The 18717-nt window shown below is 42.1% G+C and overlaps 1 protein-coding gene across 5 annotated transcripts; it reads left to right on the top strand.

Annotated features, from left to right (window-relative positions):
- The first annotated feature begins 93 nt into the window (after positions 1-93).
- Positions 94-17849, top strand: GCNA (germ cell nuclear acidic peptidase). Of its 5 annotated transcripts, none has more exons than XM_034063677.1 (11): positions 276-410; positions 493-702; positions 2212-2258; positions 4640-4691; positions 5062-5135; positions 6585-7016; positions 7838-8009; positions 8349-8493; positions 10307-10445; positions 14766-14970; positions 17422-17849. In XM_034063677.1, the coding sequence occupies exons 2-11, from the start codon at positions 494-496 to the stop codon at positions 17672-17674; spliced, it is 1728 nt and encodes a 575-aa protein (XP_033919568.1). In that variant the 5' UTR covers positions 276-410; position 493; the 3' UTR covers positions 17675-17849. The 5 variants fall into 5 exon arrangements, with proteins under 5 accessions (XP_033919566.1, XP_033919569.1, XP_033919568.1 ...); XM_034063676.1 differs by having other exon boundaries at positions 490-702; XM_034063675.1 differs by having other exon boundaries at positions 94-702.
- The last annotated feature ends 868 nt before the right edge of the window (positions 17850-18717 follow it).

Here is an 18717-nt window from a genome sequence, read left to right as displayed (position 1 = left end):
TTTCTTCTGCCCTTCCCGGTGCTCTTAACTCGCACACTGTATTATCTTGCAGGTCAAGGACTGTGTGTAAGTTACTGGTTTTGTTTTGAATAAGCAACACCAACATTCCCCAGCTCCCCGCTCACTGATGGGTCAATACAAACGAGTATCAACCTCCCTCCTCGTGCCGTTGAGTTTTGTCTCCTGGTTGCAGTTGGCTTGGCCTCCCGTTCGTGCCGGGGCTGCGGCTGCTCTGCGCTCTCTGGCGCCGCGGGCGCCTCACTCGTGCTGCCGGCCTCGGACAAGCTTGCAGCCGCCGTTTCTCCACGCTCCGTGCGCAGGCGCAGAGCCGCGCGCAGGCGGCCCAGCCCGGTGCCCCGGAAGCGCTGCGGGCGGGCGCGCGAATTTTAAAGCGGCTGGAGAGGGCGGCGGTGCGTTGGTGCCTTCGCCTTTCCTCTGGCCGGGCCTGGCGCTGCGCGGCTCTGCCCTCACGGTCTCCTTCCTTTGCAGCAGGATGCGGCACGGGATGGGGCTGCACCGCAGCAGAGACGCCTGCAGGCCTGCTGGGCGCGGTGAGGGCCGCGGGGAGCGCCCAGCCGCTGCCACATCCCCAAACGGTCAGTGCGGGGCCGGGCCCCGCTTTGGCGGCGGCGCCTCCAGCTCCTGCGATGGCGGCTCCTGCTGTGGGTTGGCTTCGGGCGGCAGCAGCGCGGGGACAGAGAGGTGAGGCGGCCCTCGGTGGGCACAGCCCCGCCCCCTCTCCCGTAGTATACTTCATGACTGTATTGAAACGTAGCTTCAGGCTGGGGCTTCGAATGTTTTACAATAGTTGGTTGGTATTAGCATGTATCAAATTTGCAGTCTTTGAGATACTCTGGGGGTACTGGTGGATGAAAAGTTGGACATGACCTGGCCGTGTGTGCTCACAGCCCAGAAGGCCAATTGTATCTTGGGCTGTATCCAGAGGAACAAAACCACCAGGTCAAGGGAGGTTATTCTGCCCCTCTGCTCTGATGAGATGCCTCTGCAGTCCTGCATCCAGCTCTGGAGTCCTCAGGACAGGAAAGACATGAACCTATTGGAGAGGGTCCAGAGAATGACTGCAAAAATCATCAGGGACTGGAGCACCTCTCCTGTAAGTAAAGGCTGAGAGAGTTGGTGCTGTTCAGCTGGAGAAGAGAAGACTCCAGGGAGACCTTATTGCAGCCTTTCAGTGCTTAAAAGGGGCCTATAAGAAAGATGGGAAGAGACTTTTTAGCAGGGGCTGTTGCAGCAGGATGAGAGGTGATGGGTTTAAAAGAGGGAGATTGAGGCTGGACAAGGGGAAGAAACTTTGTAGAGTGAGGGTGGTAAAATCCTGGCACATGTTGTCCAGAGAGGTGGTGGATGCCCCATCCCTGGAAACATTTAAAGCCAGGCTGGATGTGTTTCTGAGCAGCCTGGTCTGGTTGAACATGTCCCTGCTCATGGAGAAGTGGAGTAGTGGACTAAGATGACCACTGAGGGTCCCTTCCAATCCAAACTATTCTATGAAAAATTTGAGCAACTTTGATGTAATAAGATGAATCTGTCTTCACATTTTTAAACAATGGCATAGTGCATTTTTTAACTTGTTAATGTTTGGGTTTTGTTAGAATGGGAAATAAACACTTTGGTAGCAGTATTTCGTCTTGCCTCTACATCTGCATGAGAATTCCAGTGGAAGTGCCAACACATTAATCTGCATCTTAAATGAGCTTTAGGAAAGCTGCTGTTAAATATTCATAGCAGCTGTGTTAAAGTGCATTTTATACAAAAGTATCTTGGTTTTCCTTGTTGTATATTTTGGGGTTTCAGACTTCATACAACACAGCATCCTCTGCCTGATCATATACTATTCATAAGATGAGAAACAAGCTTTCTGTCCCTTCTGAATACTGATAAATCCTTAAATTTGAATTGAAGCCAATGTAATGGTCTAAGCTTGTGTCTCCAGATGGTTCAGTTGTTCAGATTTTGGCAGTGAATGATTGCTGCTTGAGTATTGAATGTATATAGTTGTTATAAATTTAATATGCTGTTTCTAATATTTCTATTTAAAATTAAACAGTTTGGCCTATTTGAGACATTCAGTGATTTTTTTTTTCAGTGTGTATTTGCTTCTTGGTGGTCACAGGTACTTTAGGGGAGATGCAAATGTACTTGTTGTTGACCTGATGTTCTTGATACTATCCTGCGTTTAATTTTTTGCAGCCATGCCCTGTACGTCTCTTCCAGCAGTGATGATGAATTTGAAATGTGTGAGTAATAGCACATCAGCGTTTTTTCCTCTGAAGGAGTATGAAAGTGACATGTCTAATTAGAGTGGAGTAGTTTTTATGCATTATTTTCTTTCCCTGCTCCTGCTGCAAAGTACATTTTCTTCTTGCAGTGCAGTGTTGGTAGCTGTATGCTACAGTGAGTGTTCTTGAATCTTGTTTCTTAATCCTCAGTGCTTTTTGCCTTGCATTGTTTTTCTTGTTGCCTCAGTTTTGTCTGTTCCTTATGACTTGCTTTTTTCTTAGACTATAGAGCATCTTTGAATAACCATTTTCTCTAAGCAGTTGCTGTTCCAAACATGTCTAAATTACTCAGAATTCCCTCTTGTATGCTTTTGCTTCATGACTGTTAACCACTTAGGATGTTTTGGGGTTTTCATAGTGGCTCAAGGTCTTGGTACGGTGGAACTGCGTACTGAATTTTACATAGTGTCTTCTGCTGTGCATAACTTTATGTCTAGCTTATACATACAAAACCTGATTTTTGCACTTTTTGTTAATAGCCATTAATGACTATTGTTTTGTGCTAGAATAATTGAGTACACAGTGTTTTTTTTTTTGCCCTGTTGCAAGAGTTCTATTTAGCTTGTTCCTCAGATGAAATAATCATGGCTCTGCCACACCTAAACCTGGTGAGTAGTCTAAGGTTTGTAAGTATGTTTGCAGCATGTTCCTCATGTATTCAAGATCTGAACAGAGATGGTAGTAGAAATGGTAAGACAAGAGCTCATATCTGTTTATTTTGCCTTCTGCATTTCGCTCTTCTGTTAGTCCAGCTGCTTTTAAAGCAGGTTTCTCATTACTTTAGAGTTTATACTGTGCTCCATCTCAGTGCCAAGTGAATCTTAAGCATTGTCAAGCCTTATTGCTTACATCCAGTTGAATTAAAACATGATGTATGTAGCTCACTGCACTACTATTGGGCTTCCAGATCTGATAAATATTTCAATACTGTCCATTCATTAAGTTATTTGCTCCCTCCCTGTAATTTTTAAAGTTATTTGATAGTCTGCTCTTTTTTTCTACTCTTTCTTTTTTTTTTTTTTTTGCCTCCATCCAGGGGTCTGTTGAGGCCAAAGTCAAGTGTCAGCTCTGGTATGGAAGGTAGCTGAGAGTAACTAGTTGGGTCTTAGAGAAGAATATTTGAAAAGCTATTCTATTGCCATGCTATCACTATACTGAAAATTGTAGGAAAGGGTGAAGGAAAAATATGTGTCAAGAGATGAGAAACTAACTAAAGGGAATTGGATTTATTAAGTAGCAAGTTATATTTGTCTGTAAGCCTTTGTCTGCTGGCATTTGTTCTTCAGTGAGCCACCTTGATGAAGTGAATTGGAAGGCAGCAGATGCCATGTTTACTTCTTTCATGATGAAGGTAGTGGTGAAGACTGCCAGGTGCTAAAGTTGAAAATAACTCACTGCTCCGAACACTGTTTGAGCTTCACGTTCTTGAATTCTTTTTTACCCTTCCCTTTGTGCTCTTCAAAGATGATAACACTTAGTCCTATGCTATGCTTATGGCACAATGCAAAAGTTTATAATCCCATTGAAGTTATGCATGCAGCTTTGGACTGGGAGAGCAAACACTCCTTAAGTGCTCTTGTGGCTTGTTGCATTTTGATGGACAATGTTTTCCTTTCTCCCTAGCCTGATTTATGGTTCAATGCAGTTTGTTCCCCTTCAGCTTTTTTGAATCTGTCATAATAGCTGTGTATGAAATTTTGATGGCATTTCTTTAAGACTCACTACTTCAAGCATGTGCAGTACCACTGCTTGGATGGTGTTTTTGTTGTTAGGAGTCACCACAGTATTCCTGGAGTGATTAATATGCAGTGGGTATTGTTACCATTTTGTTTGACTTTTTTTCTTTTGTGTGTGGGATTTTTTTTATTTGTGAGGAGGTGGGGGTGAGGGGTTTTTTTTGTTTTTGAGTCTCTTACTGGAATAACCATATGGGCAACTGTTTGCAGCAGAAAAGCTATTACCTGCAGGTGCTGAAATGCTTGGAGAAAATATTGATAAGCCCTTTCAATTCCATCCCCAGTGGTCCACATATATGAGAAGGCTCTACTGGATATTGCAAGATACATAACAGCACTTCTCTGGCTTTGTGCTGGGCAAGGATTGATGATGAAGGAAATGCTATAGAGCTGCTGTCAGCTTTAGGGAATTGAGAGCTGGAATTATATATAAAGGATTCTTATGTTTGGTAGCTGTTTTAGTTTTGGGGGGGATTTGTTTGGGGTTTTTTTTGTTTGTTTTTAAGACTTTAGACCAAATTTTTACTAAATTTTTCTCCTTAAGAAAGAAAAACATAACAAAAGAAATGGAATCTTGTTCTTAATGATGTTTTCTTTTTTCAGTTTTAGCTAGAATGAAAACTCCAAAATCTGTTTCAAAAAAGGCATATGTGAGGTGGGTGCTGTAAGTAATGGCTTTTTATATATTAGGTTTCTGTATCATATCTATTATTCAGAATACAGAAAAATTAGTAAAAGTTTTAGTGGTTCATAGGCAGATACGTTTATAGGACTGAGCACAGACAGAAGCTGGTGTTCAGTCTGTATGTTCAGGTCAAATGTAAAATGGTATATTTGGAGGTGTACGTGCTCTGTTGCCATTCCTAGTAATGAAACGTGGTTGGTAACATTTGCTGTGAGCAACTGATGATGTTATATTTTGTGGCTTTTTTTTGCTTGCTTTTTTTGTTTGCTTTTTGCTAAGGCATATTTTTCTATTTTCCTATTTATGCCTCCCTTTTTCATGTTATTTGTTTATTTTGCAGTTTGAAGGACTCAATTGATGATTTGGATGATTTCTGCTTGGACTTGAAAGTGAGAAAAAGCCCAACAAAGCATGGCAAGTCAACAGCAAATACAGAGCAAGCATTTTAGTGGGTAGAAAGTTAGCATTCATTTCTGAGCTCATAAATTTCTGGGAGAGCTTGTTAAACATAAGTTCACTTTGTCTCTTGTTTGAGGCTTTTCTGTTTCCCATGGTAGTAAAAGAAGAAAGTATGGTCATACTGTTCTGACAAGTATATATTTTGAAGCATTGCTGTGGATCTGTAAGTACAAACTGTGGACTACCTGCTAGCATTTCAGTCTGTGAAAGGAGTACAACTTACGGCTGATGAGACTGAGCAAATGTGGGATGATCACTATGAAGAGAGGATGTAGGATATGCAAATTAGTGTTCCAGTGGCTGTAGTAGCTCATTCTGTGGTCAAAAGACACTGAGTAAAGAAAGAAGGTAATTGTTGGTTAGCTAGATACCTTTTGATTCAATGCACGTTTTGGCCAAGGTGTTGCAGAGCCACAGATAATGCTTTAATTTGGAGCTTCTATAGCCAGGGTCCTATGCATAATCCTGTTAACACTGGCTACAAGATGCTCAAGCAAACCATTACTTGTGGGGCTTCAGTGCTTGTCTGAGCAGAGGATCCCTGTTTTCCCCCAAAGGATGGAAAGCGCCTTGGTTTACTAACATTGAGAGCCTGACTACACCTGTCTGGTGCACTTCCCATTGATACATGCAAGCTGGACTTCAGTAGAATGAGTGAATAGGACTCTGGAATTCTTTACACAGCCAGTAGGCCAGTGATCAGGTGATAGAATTTTGATAGGTGAGGGATGATAACAGTGATCTCATGTGAACCTGGAAAAGCTCTGACCCCTACTCAAGAAGGATGGGATCTTTTGCAGCTGGTGAGAATGTCAACCTTGAAATGTGTATACCAACTGCAGGCTGTAAAAAACTATTGGAATGGTTTCTGGAGGGGAAATGGGGAAAGCACAGTGGACCAGAAGCATCATTAAAAGAAAAAATAAATCACCAAGAGATCTGACATGATCCCCTTGTTCCTGATAGATCAAATTTGAGATGTTAGAAGCTTTGTTGACAGATGTGCACTTTGTGTTGTAGGCTATGGTCTGATCTTCACTTGGTGGTTTTATAAAACTTTAGTATGAAATGTTCAGTTTCTACATGTGCACAGCTTTTGTTACTGGGAATGAAAATTATGCCAGCATTAGTTACTAATCAGAATTGTTAGGGTTGATGGCTGTTGTGTACATACGTGTGGTTTAAGGTAATTAAAAAAAAAACAAAACACATCTTTCAGTGACTTTCCATTTAGTATGATGATAAATGGGCAAGGTATAATAAAGCAAATGGGAAGATATGTTTCTATTCTTCGTATTTTCTTATCTTTTTCAAGGACCTTTTTTTTTTTTGTTTTCTGTTAAGACAGAGGTAAATTTCCTAAAAGAATTTATCAAAACTTTAAGCTCTTTTTTTGAATTGCAGGACAGAAGGTTCTTCAGACCACAAAGAAGTGTACGCCTTCTGGAAAGAAAAACAGTTGCTGTCAAGAACTGCAGTATCCAGAGGCTTCAAGTGACACTGATGATTCTGTCTTTGTAGAATCTGACTACCAAAAACAGGGAGTAAAAGATCTGAAAGAGAGTCAGAAGGGCATAAAACTCCCACCTCCACAAAATCTGAGAGAGTCAATCTCCAGAGGCAGTCCAGACTTGCAACCCAGAAGGAGAGAAAGGAGGTGTGAAAAAAGTACAGAAAATAAAGTGCCATCTGTGGCATTACAACAAAGTACAAAGATAGAATCAGATAGCTCGGATGGTGAATTTGAATCATTAATAGAACGGATAAGGAAAGGAAGTATACCTCAAAAACCTATCTTAAGCACAAATAAAACTGTCCACCAACCAAGCACAAGAGGTGAGCAATTGTTCTTGACTGACTTGCAAGCTACTGACTGCAGTGGTGTAGTGCTAATTGCCTAATTGCTTTCATTTGTGTGGCATATGCTTTAGAAGCGCAACCCAGCATCTTGCAATTGAATTTGATGCGATCAGAAATTATTCCTCTGAGTATTGTGATTCCATTAGTCTTGTGGTATCAAAGTTTAAGTTTTTCAGCATTGCTTGTTTTTATAATTCCTGTAACTGTAGGCATTTTAAAAATTGTTCTTAAATCTCACGGGTGGTTTTGAATGATGCTCCACAGCCAACAGAGAGAAGGCCAACTAAAACCACAGACCTTGAAGTGGTCCTTGATTTCTGGTGTGAGGGTCAGTCATTTTCTAGTGTGTCCAGATGTAGAATGGATATATAGGTGGCTATCTGATCACAGCTTGATTGTGAAACAAATAATGTGACTTATGGTACATGACAGAAGGTTAAAGTATTTTTTTTCTTCAAATGGTGTCTCTGCATTACTGCTCCCAGTGTGCTGGTGGTGTATTTTGAATTGTGAAGTGTTGCAGAAATAAGTGAGGTCACAAATGTTTTTCCCTCAAGTTCCTCCTAGCTGAATGTTTGAAAGCTTGAAGTCTGCCACTCCTTCATTGAATGTGAGTTTTTGTACTATATAGCAGCAAATTACTTTTCCCTCACTTGTATAAGCCTTTGTATTCAAGTATGCACAGTAAGAGTGTGTGTGCTGAGGTGGAGTATTTAACTTTCATCTTCGTCTGTTACTTGGTTGCTGATGTCTGTTCTACATTCTTTGTAATCCTGTGACTCTTTCTGTTGAACTAGAAAATAATGAGTCACCATCTGAAGATGGCCAGACTTTGAAAGGGAAGGGAGTCAAGACACCAAGGCCAAGGGCCATTTCACTTCAAGAAACACCTTCCAGGATAATGACTTCTGCAAGTATTCCTAGGAACAAATTGGTCAGTTCCTCACAGTCAGCAAAGAAAGAGGGAAGGTAAATTTGTTTTTTTGTAGGTTACTTTTTTTTTCCTGCTATGTTCTTTGACCATTATAGATGACAAATAGATGCTAAGCATTTTGGTTAGGATGACATTCTGATTTTTCTAGTACCTAGAAACTTCTGCTACCAAATCAGCAGTTAAGTAGCTGTAAATTAAAGCTTTCAGTCACGGGTGTGACAGAATATAAACTAATCTCTGCTTAGAGGAGTTAGTGACTAAAAAATGTGGCATGACTTTATGTCAGTGGCAGCATCCCAGAGATCTTTATTGGCTATGAAGTGGCTATTATTTTTCAATTTACTTCAGTAAACTGCTTTATGTTTTTCTTGCAGGCTCAGGGTGTGCTCAGTGCCTGGCTGTTTCTTGCAAGATCTCTCAAATCCAGGTTCCCATTATGTGACATATTTCAAGAAAAATAAAGAGGAGCTGGCATGGAAACTCTACTGTCTGTATAATAGCACCATCTTTGACCAGAAGGTTGGCTTCAAAACAAAACCTACAATTTTAAAGTGTTAAAATATGGCTCCTTGACTTTTGATGTGATTGCTCTTTATCCTCTTCAGTTAGTAGAAGTTAAGCTTTACAGCAATGGCTTATGTTTAAATTAGTTCAAGCAATTTCTTTGAAAGGGTATTATTATCACTGTGATGCAGTGGTTTACAGCTTGGCTTGCTTTCCCAGCTGTAGCAGTGTGCCATCTGTAAGCGAGCTGTCTGGATGTTGTCCAAGAGTACTTGATGAGAGAAACTGCTACATAAGGGGCCTTTTATCAGTTTCATCTTTGAGTGGGTGACTGATACTTATCTTCATGGATTTTACAGTACCTGCATGGTTGTCACCTAAGCAGCCTGAGAATGTTTCTGTTGCTACCTCTGTGGCAGTAGACCCCAGCGAAGGCAGCTATGGCTTTGCCACTGAAAGAAGGTTGCATACCACTGTTGCTCATTAAGCTTTTACAGAAGTAACATGTACTAGTGAACTCTTAAGCATTATCATAGCCTAATAGCTAATTGTAACACAACTTTCTAGCCTGCAGCTGACAAAAGGCAAGTGGTGGGAGCGTATGTTGGGGGTAAAGGAGCTAGCTAATGAGTAAAAGCTCTTCCCTTTATTGTTAGGGCCTGTCATGCTCCATGCAGTTTTCGTTCGTTCCTGTTGCATGTTCATGTTTGCCATTCTGGAATGGACAAAAAAGCTGTTTATTCTTTGACTAACAGTTTTGGGTGAATCTAAAGCTGTATGTTGTGTTCAAATTGAAGGTTCAATTTCAGAGAATTGCTGTCTTGACCTTTAAATCTTCTGGGATACTGGAGACTCTCCTCTGGTGAGAAACATCTGTGAAAGGAAGGATGCTGCTCTCAGTAATTCCAATAACATTTCCTTCAGGAGGGAAAAGGTGTCTGTGCAGCTGAGAAAATGTGGAGCTGAGCAAGGGCACATTGAGGTCATGGGAGCTGAGCTGATCAGGCTCACTGCTGCTGAAAGCAAAATATTTTGCTCACCATTGCTTCAGCCGTGTACCTGTACTAGCACTTAACTGCTTAACTACTTTCATTTATTTAAGTTTATTAACTAATTTGGATGACAAAAAACTGATAGTAAAAGAACAGAGTTAACTGAGATATTATGAGGGCTTATCAAATCAGGAGCAGCACACAGAATAAGCAAGGGATGATTATTTACCCTCTTGCAGTGTGAAGGTGCCTCAATTAAAATGGCAAGTTGCAGGTTCAGGACAACCAAAGCAAATGGTACTTGACTTCTAAATTAGTAAGCAGTAGCGTTTCTGATAGGAGACTATAATTGTGGTCTGTGTGCTAACCATGCATGTGTTAAAGAATGTACATACATGTACACTCTAAAACACCAGAAAACACTTCTAAGGGCTGTTTAATAAAGAGGAGCCACCTGTGGCTCCGTGAGGTGGTGTCTTGCAAAATGACTAGCAAAAATGGAAGTCATCTTTTTTGAAGAGAAATCTTTTCTGTTTCATTGCTGGCCTTGTATTTCCTCTTAAGCAGCATGTGTTAGCCACTGTTGGAGGCAGAATAGATGAGCCAAAGGACTTTCTGTCTTACCCTGCATTGTGAAACTCCCAGTGTTGGTTATAGAAAAACTGATGATGGGAATGACAAGGAGGAGGGTGGGTTTGCATCTTGAATGACAAGAGCGTTAAGGGCACTAACAGGCACATCTTCTGCTGGCTTTGCAGTAAATATAAGGGGAAGCCAGAGGTCCAGAAGGAGAAATGTAGGAGAGGGCAGATTACACATACTGTTTTGTTTTGCAGTTACCAGACAAAATGGAAATAATCTGGAATAAGAAAATGAGAAAAACAGCAGGATATTGTGTAACTGGGCAGACAGAAGGTCCTGAAGCAAAGCGTTACGCTCGCATAGAACTTTCTGAGAAGGTCTGTGACTCTGCAGGTAGGTAAAAGAAAAAATATGTTGATTCCTCTTTGAGAAAGCAAGTTCTAGAGATAAAAACATGAATGTGAGGCTTAATTGTTATGGAACAGGACCCTGCTTTGGTATTTCGTATTATCTTGAATAAATAATTCTATTAATTTTAGTACTTGTCTTCACAACCCTTCTGAGAGGCTAGATAAATTTACAGAAATGTGAGAACAGAGATATATTAATGCTAACTGCAATATTTTGCTTATATTATTGATTCAAAGAAGTAAAGGTTACTCATATGTACTAGAATGGTAATCTAAAATCTGACACATCCATCATAGCTAGCCACCTTGTTGGTTGTATTTAAATCTGCAATAAAGATAGGTCAGCGTCAAGTTCTGTTATGTGGTGGGTACTGTTACTTCTCCCTCATCCCCTCTGAATTTGGGGAACTTAATGTTTCACTTACCAAAGAAGAACCAATTCTGTAAATGGTAGAATATTTTAAAGTAAGCTTAATATACCTTATCATAGATCAGATCATGAGAGATCATAGTATCATAGAATCCCAGACTGGTTTGGATTAGAAGAAACCTTAAGGATTATCCATCTCCAGCCCGTTGCCACGGGCAGGGACACCTTCTACTAGAGCAGGTTGCTCCAAAGCCTGTCTAATCTTGCCATGAACGCTGTCAGGGATGGGGCAGCCACAGCTTCTCTGGGCACCCTGTGCCAGTGCCTCAGCACCCTCACAGGGAAGAACTTCTTCCTAATGTCTCATCTCAGTCTCCCCTCTGGCAGGTGAAAACCATTCCCCTTGTCGTGTCCCTACAGGTCTTTGTCCAAAGCCTCTCTCCAGCTTTCTTGTTGGCCTTTTTATATATTGAATGATGTATAATGTGTCCCTGGAACCTTCCCTTCTTCAGGCTGAACAAGGCAACTCTCTCAGCCTGTCTCCATAGGAGAGGTGCCTCCAGAACTGGAGCATACAACTGCTCTGGAGTTACAATCCCAGAGTACCCTGGTACAATCCTGGTACAATCCCAGAATCTCCTTTTGAGGGCTTAGTAGTTCACAGGTGATCATCAGTTTTTAAGAAGTACCTTTTAGAAGCAGGGGAGCAAATAATCCTGGGTCGTAAGGCAAGCAGGCAGGGCAGGAGACTAGCTTGGCTGAACAGGGAACTCCTTGTGGAGGTCAAGGGGGAAAAGAAATTGTATGATCTCTGGAAGTAAGGTCTGGCTTTGCAGGAAGGTTACAGAGCTGTGGTTTTTATATGCCAGGTGAAGACATTAAAGGCCAGAGCTCATTTGGAGTTGAAACTGGCCAGTGTTGTCAGATAACAAGGAAGGCTTTTTTTTAAGTACGTTAATAGCAAGAGGAGGTCTAAAGAAAACATTGGACTGATGTTTGTGGTCAGCAGACTAAATGGGGATGAATGAAAAAGCAGAGGTATTCAATGCTACTTTTTGCCTCAGTCTTTACTAGAACTGTCAGACCTTGGGCTGCTCAGTCTCCTGAATCGGAGGACCACAGATGTGGACATTGAAGCTGTCAAGAACCAGCTGTATGTCCACATACATGTCACAAGTCCATGGGGCCTAATGGGATTCATTGCACAGTACTGGAAGAGTTAGCCAAAGTTATAGCAGGACACCTCTCGATCACCTACAAAAGGTCTTGGGAGCCTGGGGAGGGCCTTGCTGACTAGTAGCCAGCCAGTGCTATTCCAGTTTGCAAGAAGAACATGGGGGAAGATGCAGAAAACTAGAGACCTGTTAGTCTAACCTCACTTTCTGCAAGAATTATGGAGATGATCCTATTGGGTACTATTGAACAACAATTATAGAATCATAGAATAGTTAGGGTTGGAAAGGACCTTAAGATCATCCAGTTCCAACCCCCCTGCCATGGACAGGGACTCCTCACACTAAACCATATCACCCAAGGCTTCATCCAACCTGGTCTTGAACACTGCCAGGGATGGAACATTCACAGCTTCCCTGGGCAACCCATTCCAGTACCTCACCACCCTAACAGTAAAGAATTTCTTCCTTATATCCAATCTAAGCCTCTGCTGTTTAAGTTTGAACCCATTACCCCTTGTCCTGTCACTACAGTCCCTAATGAATAGTCCCTCACCAGCATCCCTGTAGGCCCCCTTCAGGTACTGGAAGGCTGCTATGAGGTCTCCATGCAGCCTTCTCTTCTCCAGGCTGAACAGCCCCAACTTTCTCAGCCTGTCTTCATATGGGAGGTGTTCCAGTCCCCTGATCATCCTTGTGGCCTCCTGGACTTGTTCCAACAGTTCCATATCCTTTTTATGTTGAGGACACCAGAACTGCACCCAATACTCCAAGTGAGGTCTCACAAGAGCAGAGTAGAGGGGCAGGAATAATGCAACATAAGACACAGTCAGCATGGGTTTACAAAGGAAAAGGCTTGTTTAACTGATTTGATATCCTGCTATGATAAGGTCACCCACTTAGTGGATGAAGGAAGGTAGTGGATGTAGTTTTTTTGGTATTTAGTGAGGCTTTTGATACTGTCCCTCACAGCATCCCTCTGGACAGATTGTCCAACTGTGGGATGAACAGGTTCATGGTGTTCTGAGTGAAGAACTGGCTGAAAGGCAGATCTCAAAGGGTTGCAGTGCATGGGGCTACATCTGGCTGGCAATGGGTCACCAGTGGTGTTCCCCAGGGTTTCATTATAGGGCCAGTCCTGTTCAATATATCTGTCAATTATATGGATGCAGAAGTTGAATGCACCTTTAGCAAGTTTGCTGATGATACCAAACTGGGAGGTGGTGTTAACTCTTGAGGGAAGATGGACTTGCAGAATGATCTAGCTAGATTGGAGCTTTGAGTGAGAGCATTAATGGGATGAAATTTAGCAAGTCCAAATGTTGGATTCTGCACCTGGGATGAAACAGTGCTGGGCACAAGTATAAACTGGGAGAGGAATGGCTGCAGAGCCACTCTGCAGAAATGGATCTGGGGTGCTGGTTGACAGCAGGCTCACTAGGAGCCACCCACCAGTGTGCCCTGGCAGCCAGGAGGGCAAACTGCATCCTGGGGTGCATCAACCACAGTATAATTAGCTGGTGAAAAGAAGTTACTATCCTGCTGTATTCAACTTTGGTGTGACCTCATCTTAAGTGCTGTGTGTGGTTCTGGGCCCCAATGGCCCAGAAAGGATGTGGAGGTACTTAAATGCATCCACCAGAGGAGAGCAACAAAGCTAGTGAAAGATCTGGAAGAAATGGCCTATGAGGAGTGACAAGGGGCTTTGGTTTTGTCTAGTTTGGAGAAAACGAGGCTGAGGGGTGACCTCATTGCTCTGTACAGCTTTCTGAAGAGGGGAATTGCTGAGCTCCACTCCCTGGTATCCAGAGATAGGACATATGGGAATGGTTCAAAGCTGTGCCAGGAGACCTTTAGACTGAGCATCAGGAAGCATTTCTTTACCATGAGGGTAGTTAAACACTGGAACAGGCTTTCTAGAGGGGTGGTTGATACACCGCATACATGTCAGTGTTTAAGAGGCATTTGGACAATACCCTTAATACCATGCTTTAACTAGGTGATCACTGTACATCCCATCCAACTGAAATATTCTATTCTAATTGTGGAGAAAATATAGTGCTCTGCTCTAGTTGTTTCTAGAAGAAAAATGTCAATGTTACAAAAAAATCAATGAATCTTGATGTATATAAAGGTGTTTAGGATCTCATCTAAATAATAAAAAAAAGAAACAAACCCCCACCCAGAAAACAAAACAACAAAACAAACAGGAAAAAACCCTCCAAAACCAAATCAACCAAGCAGAAAAAAAAAACAGATTAGGTGTAGGGAAGTAACTAGGATGCAGAATTAAGGCTAATCAGAAAACTGGATATCCACTGAGTAAAATCTTGTTTTGGGACATTTTATCTGATCAAAACATTGGCAATTCCAAGCTCCAAAATAAGTCATAGAATTGTGGTTGGAAAGGACCTTAAGATTATCTAGTTCCAACCCCTGTGATGGGCAGGGATACCTCACATTAGACCATGTCACCCAGGACTGTCCAAGCTGGCTTTGAATACTGCCAGAAATGGAGCATTTACCACTTCTTTGGGCAACTTGTTCCAGCACCTCACCACCGTCAGAGTGAAGAACTTCTTTGTTAGATCTAACCTGAACTTGCCCTGTTTAAGTTTGAACCAATTACATCTTGTCCTGTCACTCAAATCCCTGATGAAGTCTTGCATCTCTATAAGTGTTAAAGCATTGACCAAGGATTGAAGTCTGTACTTCCCTGTACCTGACTGATCTCAATATCTTTTGTTTGTCTTACCCCAAGATCGTCTTCGAGACACGCTAGTTCATGAAGCTTGCCATGCAGCCACCTGGCTGATCAATGGTGTTCGTGATGGACATGGACGATTATGGAGATACTATGCCAATAAATCAGCTGTGATTCATCCAGAACTGCCAGTAGTAGCACGTTGCCACAGCTATGAGATTAATTACAAATTCATCTATGAGTGTGTTCTGTGCAAAGCTACGTGAGTAATGTTTTGGTCTTGCATATGACTGTGTATTAACTCTATCTCTAATTTGGCAGTCTCTTATATCTAGAAATGATGGGTCTCTTAAACTGGGGTACTCTTGAGTTGTTACTTCACACTTCCTATGCTGTCAGAACCTCATTATGCCATTCCACATGTTTGTTTTCAGGTAGTCTCAGTTCCATTTCAGAGGTCAGGACAGGCAGAAGTGTCTTCCAAGGAACATTGGTGATGATGGCAGGTCTTTGGGAAGCAGTAAGAAATCAGAATATGTGCCTTGGCTTTTAATGACATGGCAGGAAAAGGTCACCTCATGGCTGCTCTCACCTTTCAAACATTGCTCAAATGATGTAAATTTGGATTCACCTTCTACTGTAGTTAATAGTGAGTGAACTTGTGAAAGTGTTTTACCACTTAACTCTGATGTCTTGATCAACTCATCCCATTACAGGCTTTTTGGTAGGAGGAGTACTTCCACTCTTATCTAAGTACTACATAGGAGAATCAGCTAGGTTGGAAATTACCTTTAAGATCAACTCTGTTACTCCAGGACTGCAAAGTCCACCTCTAAACAATATCAAGAGTAATACTTGTAGGCCTACACTGATAGAACAATTAATGGATCTGGCACATCCCTGTAGAATGCATGTAAGTAAAATACTAGCATGTGTTGCAGAAATGAGCCATTCCAGGTTCATTTGACATCTGTTCACATTTTACATTTTAGAAAGTAACAACAGGGATGCTGGTGGGGGACTATTCATTAGGGATTGTAGTGATAGGAAAGGGGTAACAGGTTGAAACTTAAACAGGGGAGGTTTAGATTGGATATAAGGAAGAAATTCTTTACTGTTAGCGTGGTGAGGCACTGGAATCAGGGAGGTAGTGAATGCTCCATCCCTGGCAGTGTTCAAGACCAGGTTGGATGAAGCCTTGGGTGATAGGGTTTAGTGTGAGGTGTTTCTGCCCATGGCAGGGGATTGGATATGGATGATCTTAAGGTCCTTTCCAACCCTAACTATTCTATGATTCTATGATCTTTGAATGTTACTTTGAATGTACCATGACACCAGTCTAGGTTTGATCTAAGGAAAAGCAGTCTGCAGGGAGTGCTAGACATGGCATGGTCGATTGAATTGCTTTTTATATGCTTATCCTTGTAAAGATACTGAGGACCATCTGATGCTGAAGGAAGTCAGTAGTAACTGGAATTCAAAAGCAGAACAAATCCCCATAAAACATAGGCACAAAATGTGTCACAGTATTTAGATACTAGAATAAAGTACCAGAAGAAACTTTCTGGGGTTTCTGTCTTTGACTTGAATTAAGACTAAACATTTTTCCTAATCTTGTTATAGTAGTATTAAGTAAAATGTAGAAACCAACAATATAATGATTTCTATTGGTTTACACTGTAAAACCTATAGTCAGTTTTCTAGTTGACCTTTTACCTCACAGACTCTTTCAGCTTGTGTATTTATTAAAGCAAAATAGATTTCTGCAGCCACACAGATACCAGCAACACTGTAATGTGAAGAACTGAAGTTGGAGACATACCTACTGATAGATTGCAACATTGGTCATCAGACTTCCGTCTTACTTACTGTGTTTGTTAAATGAGAACTATATGTGTTGCTGAGATCAAGCATAAATAATAGTTGCTATAGCAATTTCCCAGGTTTTTAACCTTTCATGGGTGTGGAAAGTGATACCTTTTCTGGAAGATCACTCCTTTTGATGCAGCCCAGAATACAGTTGGCCTTCAGGGCTGCGAGCACACACTGAAGCTGGCTCATGTTGGTTTTCTCATCGACCAACACCCCGAAGTCTTTCTCTGCGGAGCTGCTCTGAATCTCTTCTCTGCCCAACCTGTAGCTGTGCCTGGGATTGCTCTGACCCAGGTGTAGGACCTTGCACTTGTCATGGTTAAACTTCATGAGGTTGGCATCAGCCCACCTCACAAGTGTGTCAAGGTCCCTCTGGATGGCATTACTTCCCTCTAGCGAATCAACCAAACTACACAGCTTGGTGTCATCGGCAAACTTGCTGAGGGCACACTCAATCCCACTGTCCATGTCAGCGACAAAGATTTTAAACAAGACCGGTCCCAACACTGATCCCTGAGGGACACCACTCGTTACTGGTCTCTAGCCAGACATTGAGCCATTGACCACAACTATTTGCATGTGGCCATCCAGCCAGTTCTTTATCCACTGAGTGCTCCACCTATCAAACTGATGTCTTTCCAATTTAGAGACAAGGATGTTGTGTGGGACAGTGTCGAACACTTTGCACAAGTCCGGGTAGATGACATCAACTCTGTTCCTTGTTCTAAAATGCTAGCTTAGAAATGTGACCTAAGTAGCCTGGCAGAAGAGAAAGGAGCCCTTTCCTACAAGTATTGTCTGCTGCAGTTGTGAAATCAAAGTGCTTATTTTTCTGTTTCAGGATTGGACGTCATTCCAAGTCTCTGGACACAGAGCGCTTTGTGTGTGCATTCTGTGGGGGGAAGCTGGTCCTGAATCGGCCCACTCGGAAGGGTGGCACTCCTGCTAGAACACGTCTAACGCCCTTTGCAAAGCATGTAGAAGAAAACTATGGACTTACTAAGAGAGAGCAGCCTGGGCTGAGTCCTGCAGAAGTCATGCAGGAGCTCAGTGCTGATTTTGCTTTAAAAACTAGGCTTCAAGATTCCTTGTAATATCTCAATACACTCCTTTTTTGATGCTATTTAGATTTTGCATGTAGTAGTATATGACATTAGTCTAAGAATGTGTTTCGGAATATTCCAGGTAATATTTTGGCATTAAATACTTTTAATAAAGGAAACCTTACAGATTGTTCTAAAATTGGTAGGCTTGAACAAGAAGTGTAATGATGATAGAAAGACCATGGCAATACACAAGTCAGTCTTAGACTTCAGATAAACATTACCTGTGCCTGGGAAAATACAGTTCAAGGCCCTTCATGGGACTGACTTGTGATGTTTGGATTTTTCTGATTGGTATTTGCATGTAATGCTTCATAGCATGTCTTCAGTGTCTCCAGTGAGCAGTGGATTTACTCTTTCAGCTGGGTAGTTGATAATGCTGTAGACTGTGCTGAAAAACTGCTCGGTGTTCATCTGTCCATTCTTGCTTAGATGCAAGATGAATCTGTGCCCAAAAGCCAAAATCCTTTGGTCTGTCTGGATGGCTTCCAGTGCCAGGCCTGAGGAAGGCCTCAGTTATGGGTTCAGGCATTCTCCCAGAGAGTTTCTTGAATGCTTCTTGGCTGTTTTTGTTAAAAGCGGTAGATAAGTGATGGCTTAAATCTGTCAGAGAAAGTGTGAGTTTCTGCAAAGCTCTTTGGTCTGCAGTGAGATCAAGCTCTTGATTCAGTTTTAATTTGCTTTTATCACTGAGATTTCATAGAAGCCAATGAACACAACTGTATGCTGTTGCCTGCTATATAACACTCCTATAGTTCATCAGCTAGATGCCCATCTCCACCACTCTGGGCTTTGAAAAGAAGGTATGTGCTGTCATGATCATCAGCAGAGAGGAATGTTACGGGAAAAGCTGGCAACAGCAGCAGGAGTCTCCCATAACTGTCCTCAGGTCCCCATTGACTTACCCTGACTTCCCTCCGGTCATCACCTCAATAGGGAGTGAACTTTGATGAAGCCAGAAGAGTTCTGCAGTGTTGTCAGCAGGCAGCAATCCAACATTGCACACTGTCTTTCCTGCCCTGAAAGGCTGTTAA

Source organism: Melopsittacus undulatus, chromosome 6 (genome assembly GCF_012275295.1).
Source record: "Melopsittacus undulatus isolate bMelUnd1 chromosome 6, bMelUnd1.mat.Z, whole genome shotgun sequence".
NCBI classification, from domain to species: domain Eukaryota; kingdom Metazoa; phylum Chordata; class Aves; order Psittaciformes; family Psittaculidae; genus Melopsittacus; species Melopsittacus undulatus.
This window is presented reverse-complemented; position numbering and strand designations above follow the sequence as displayed.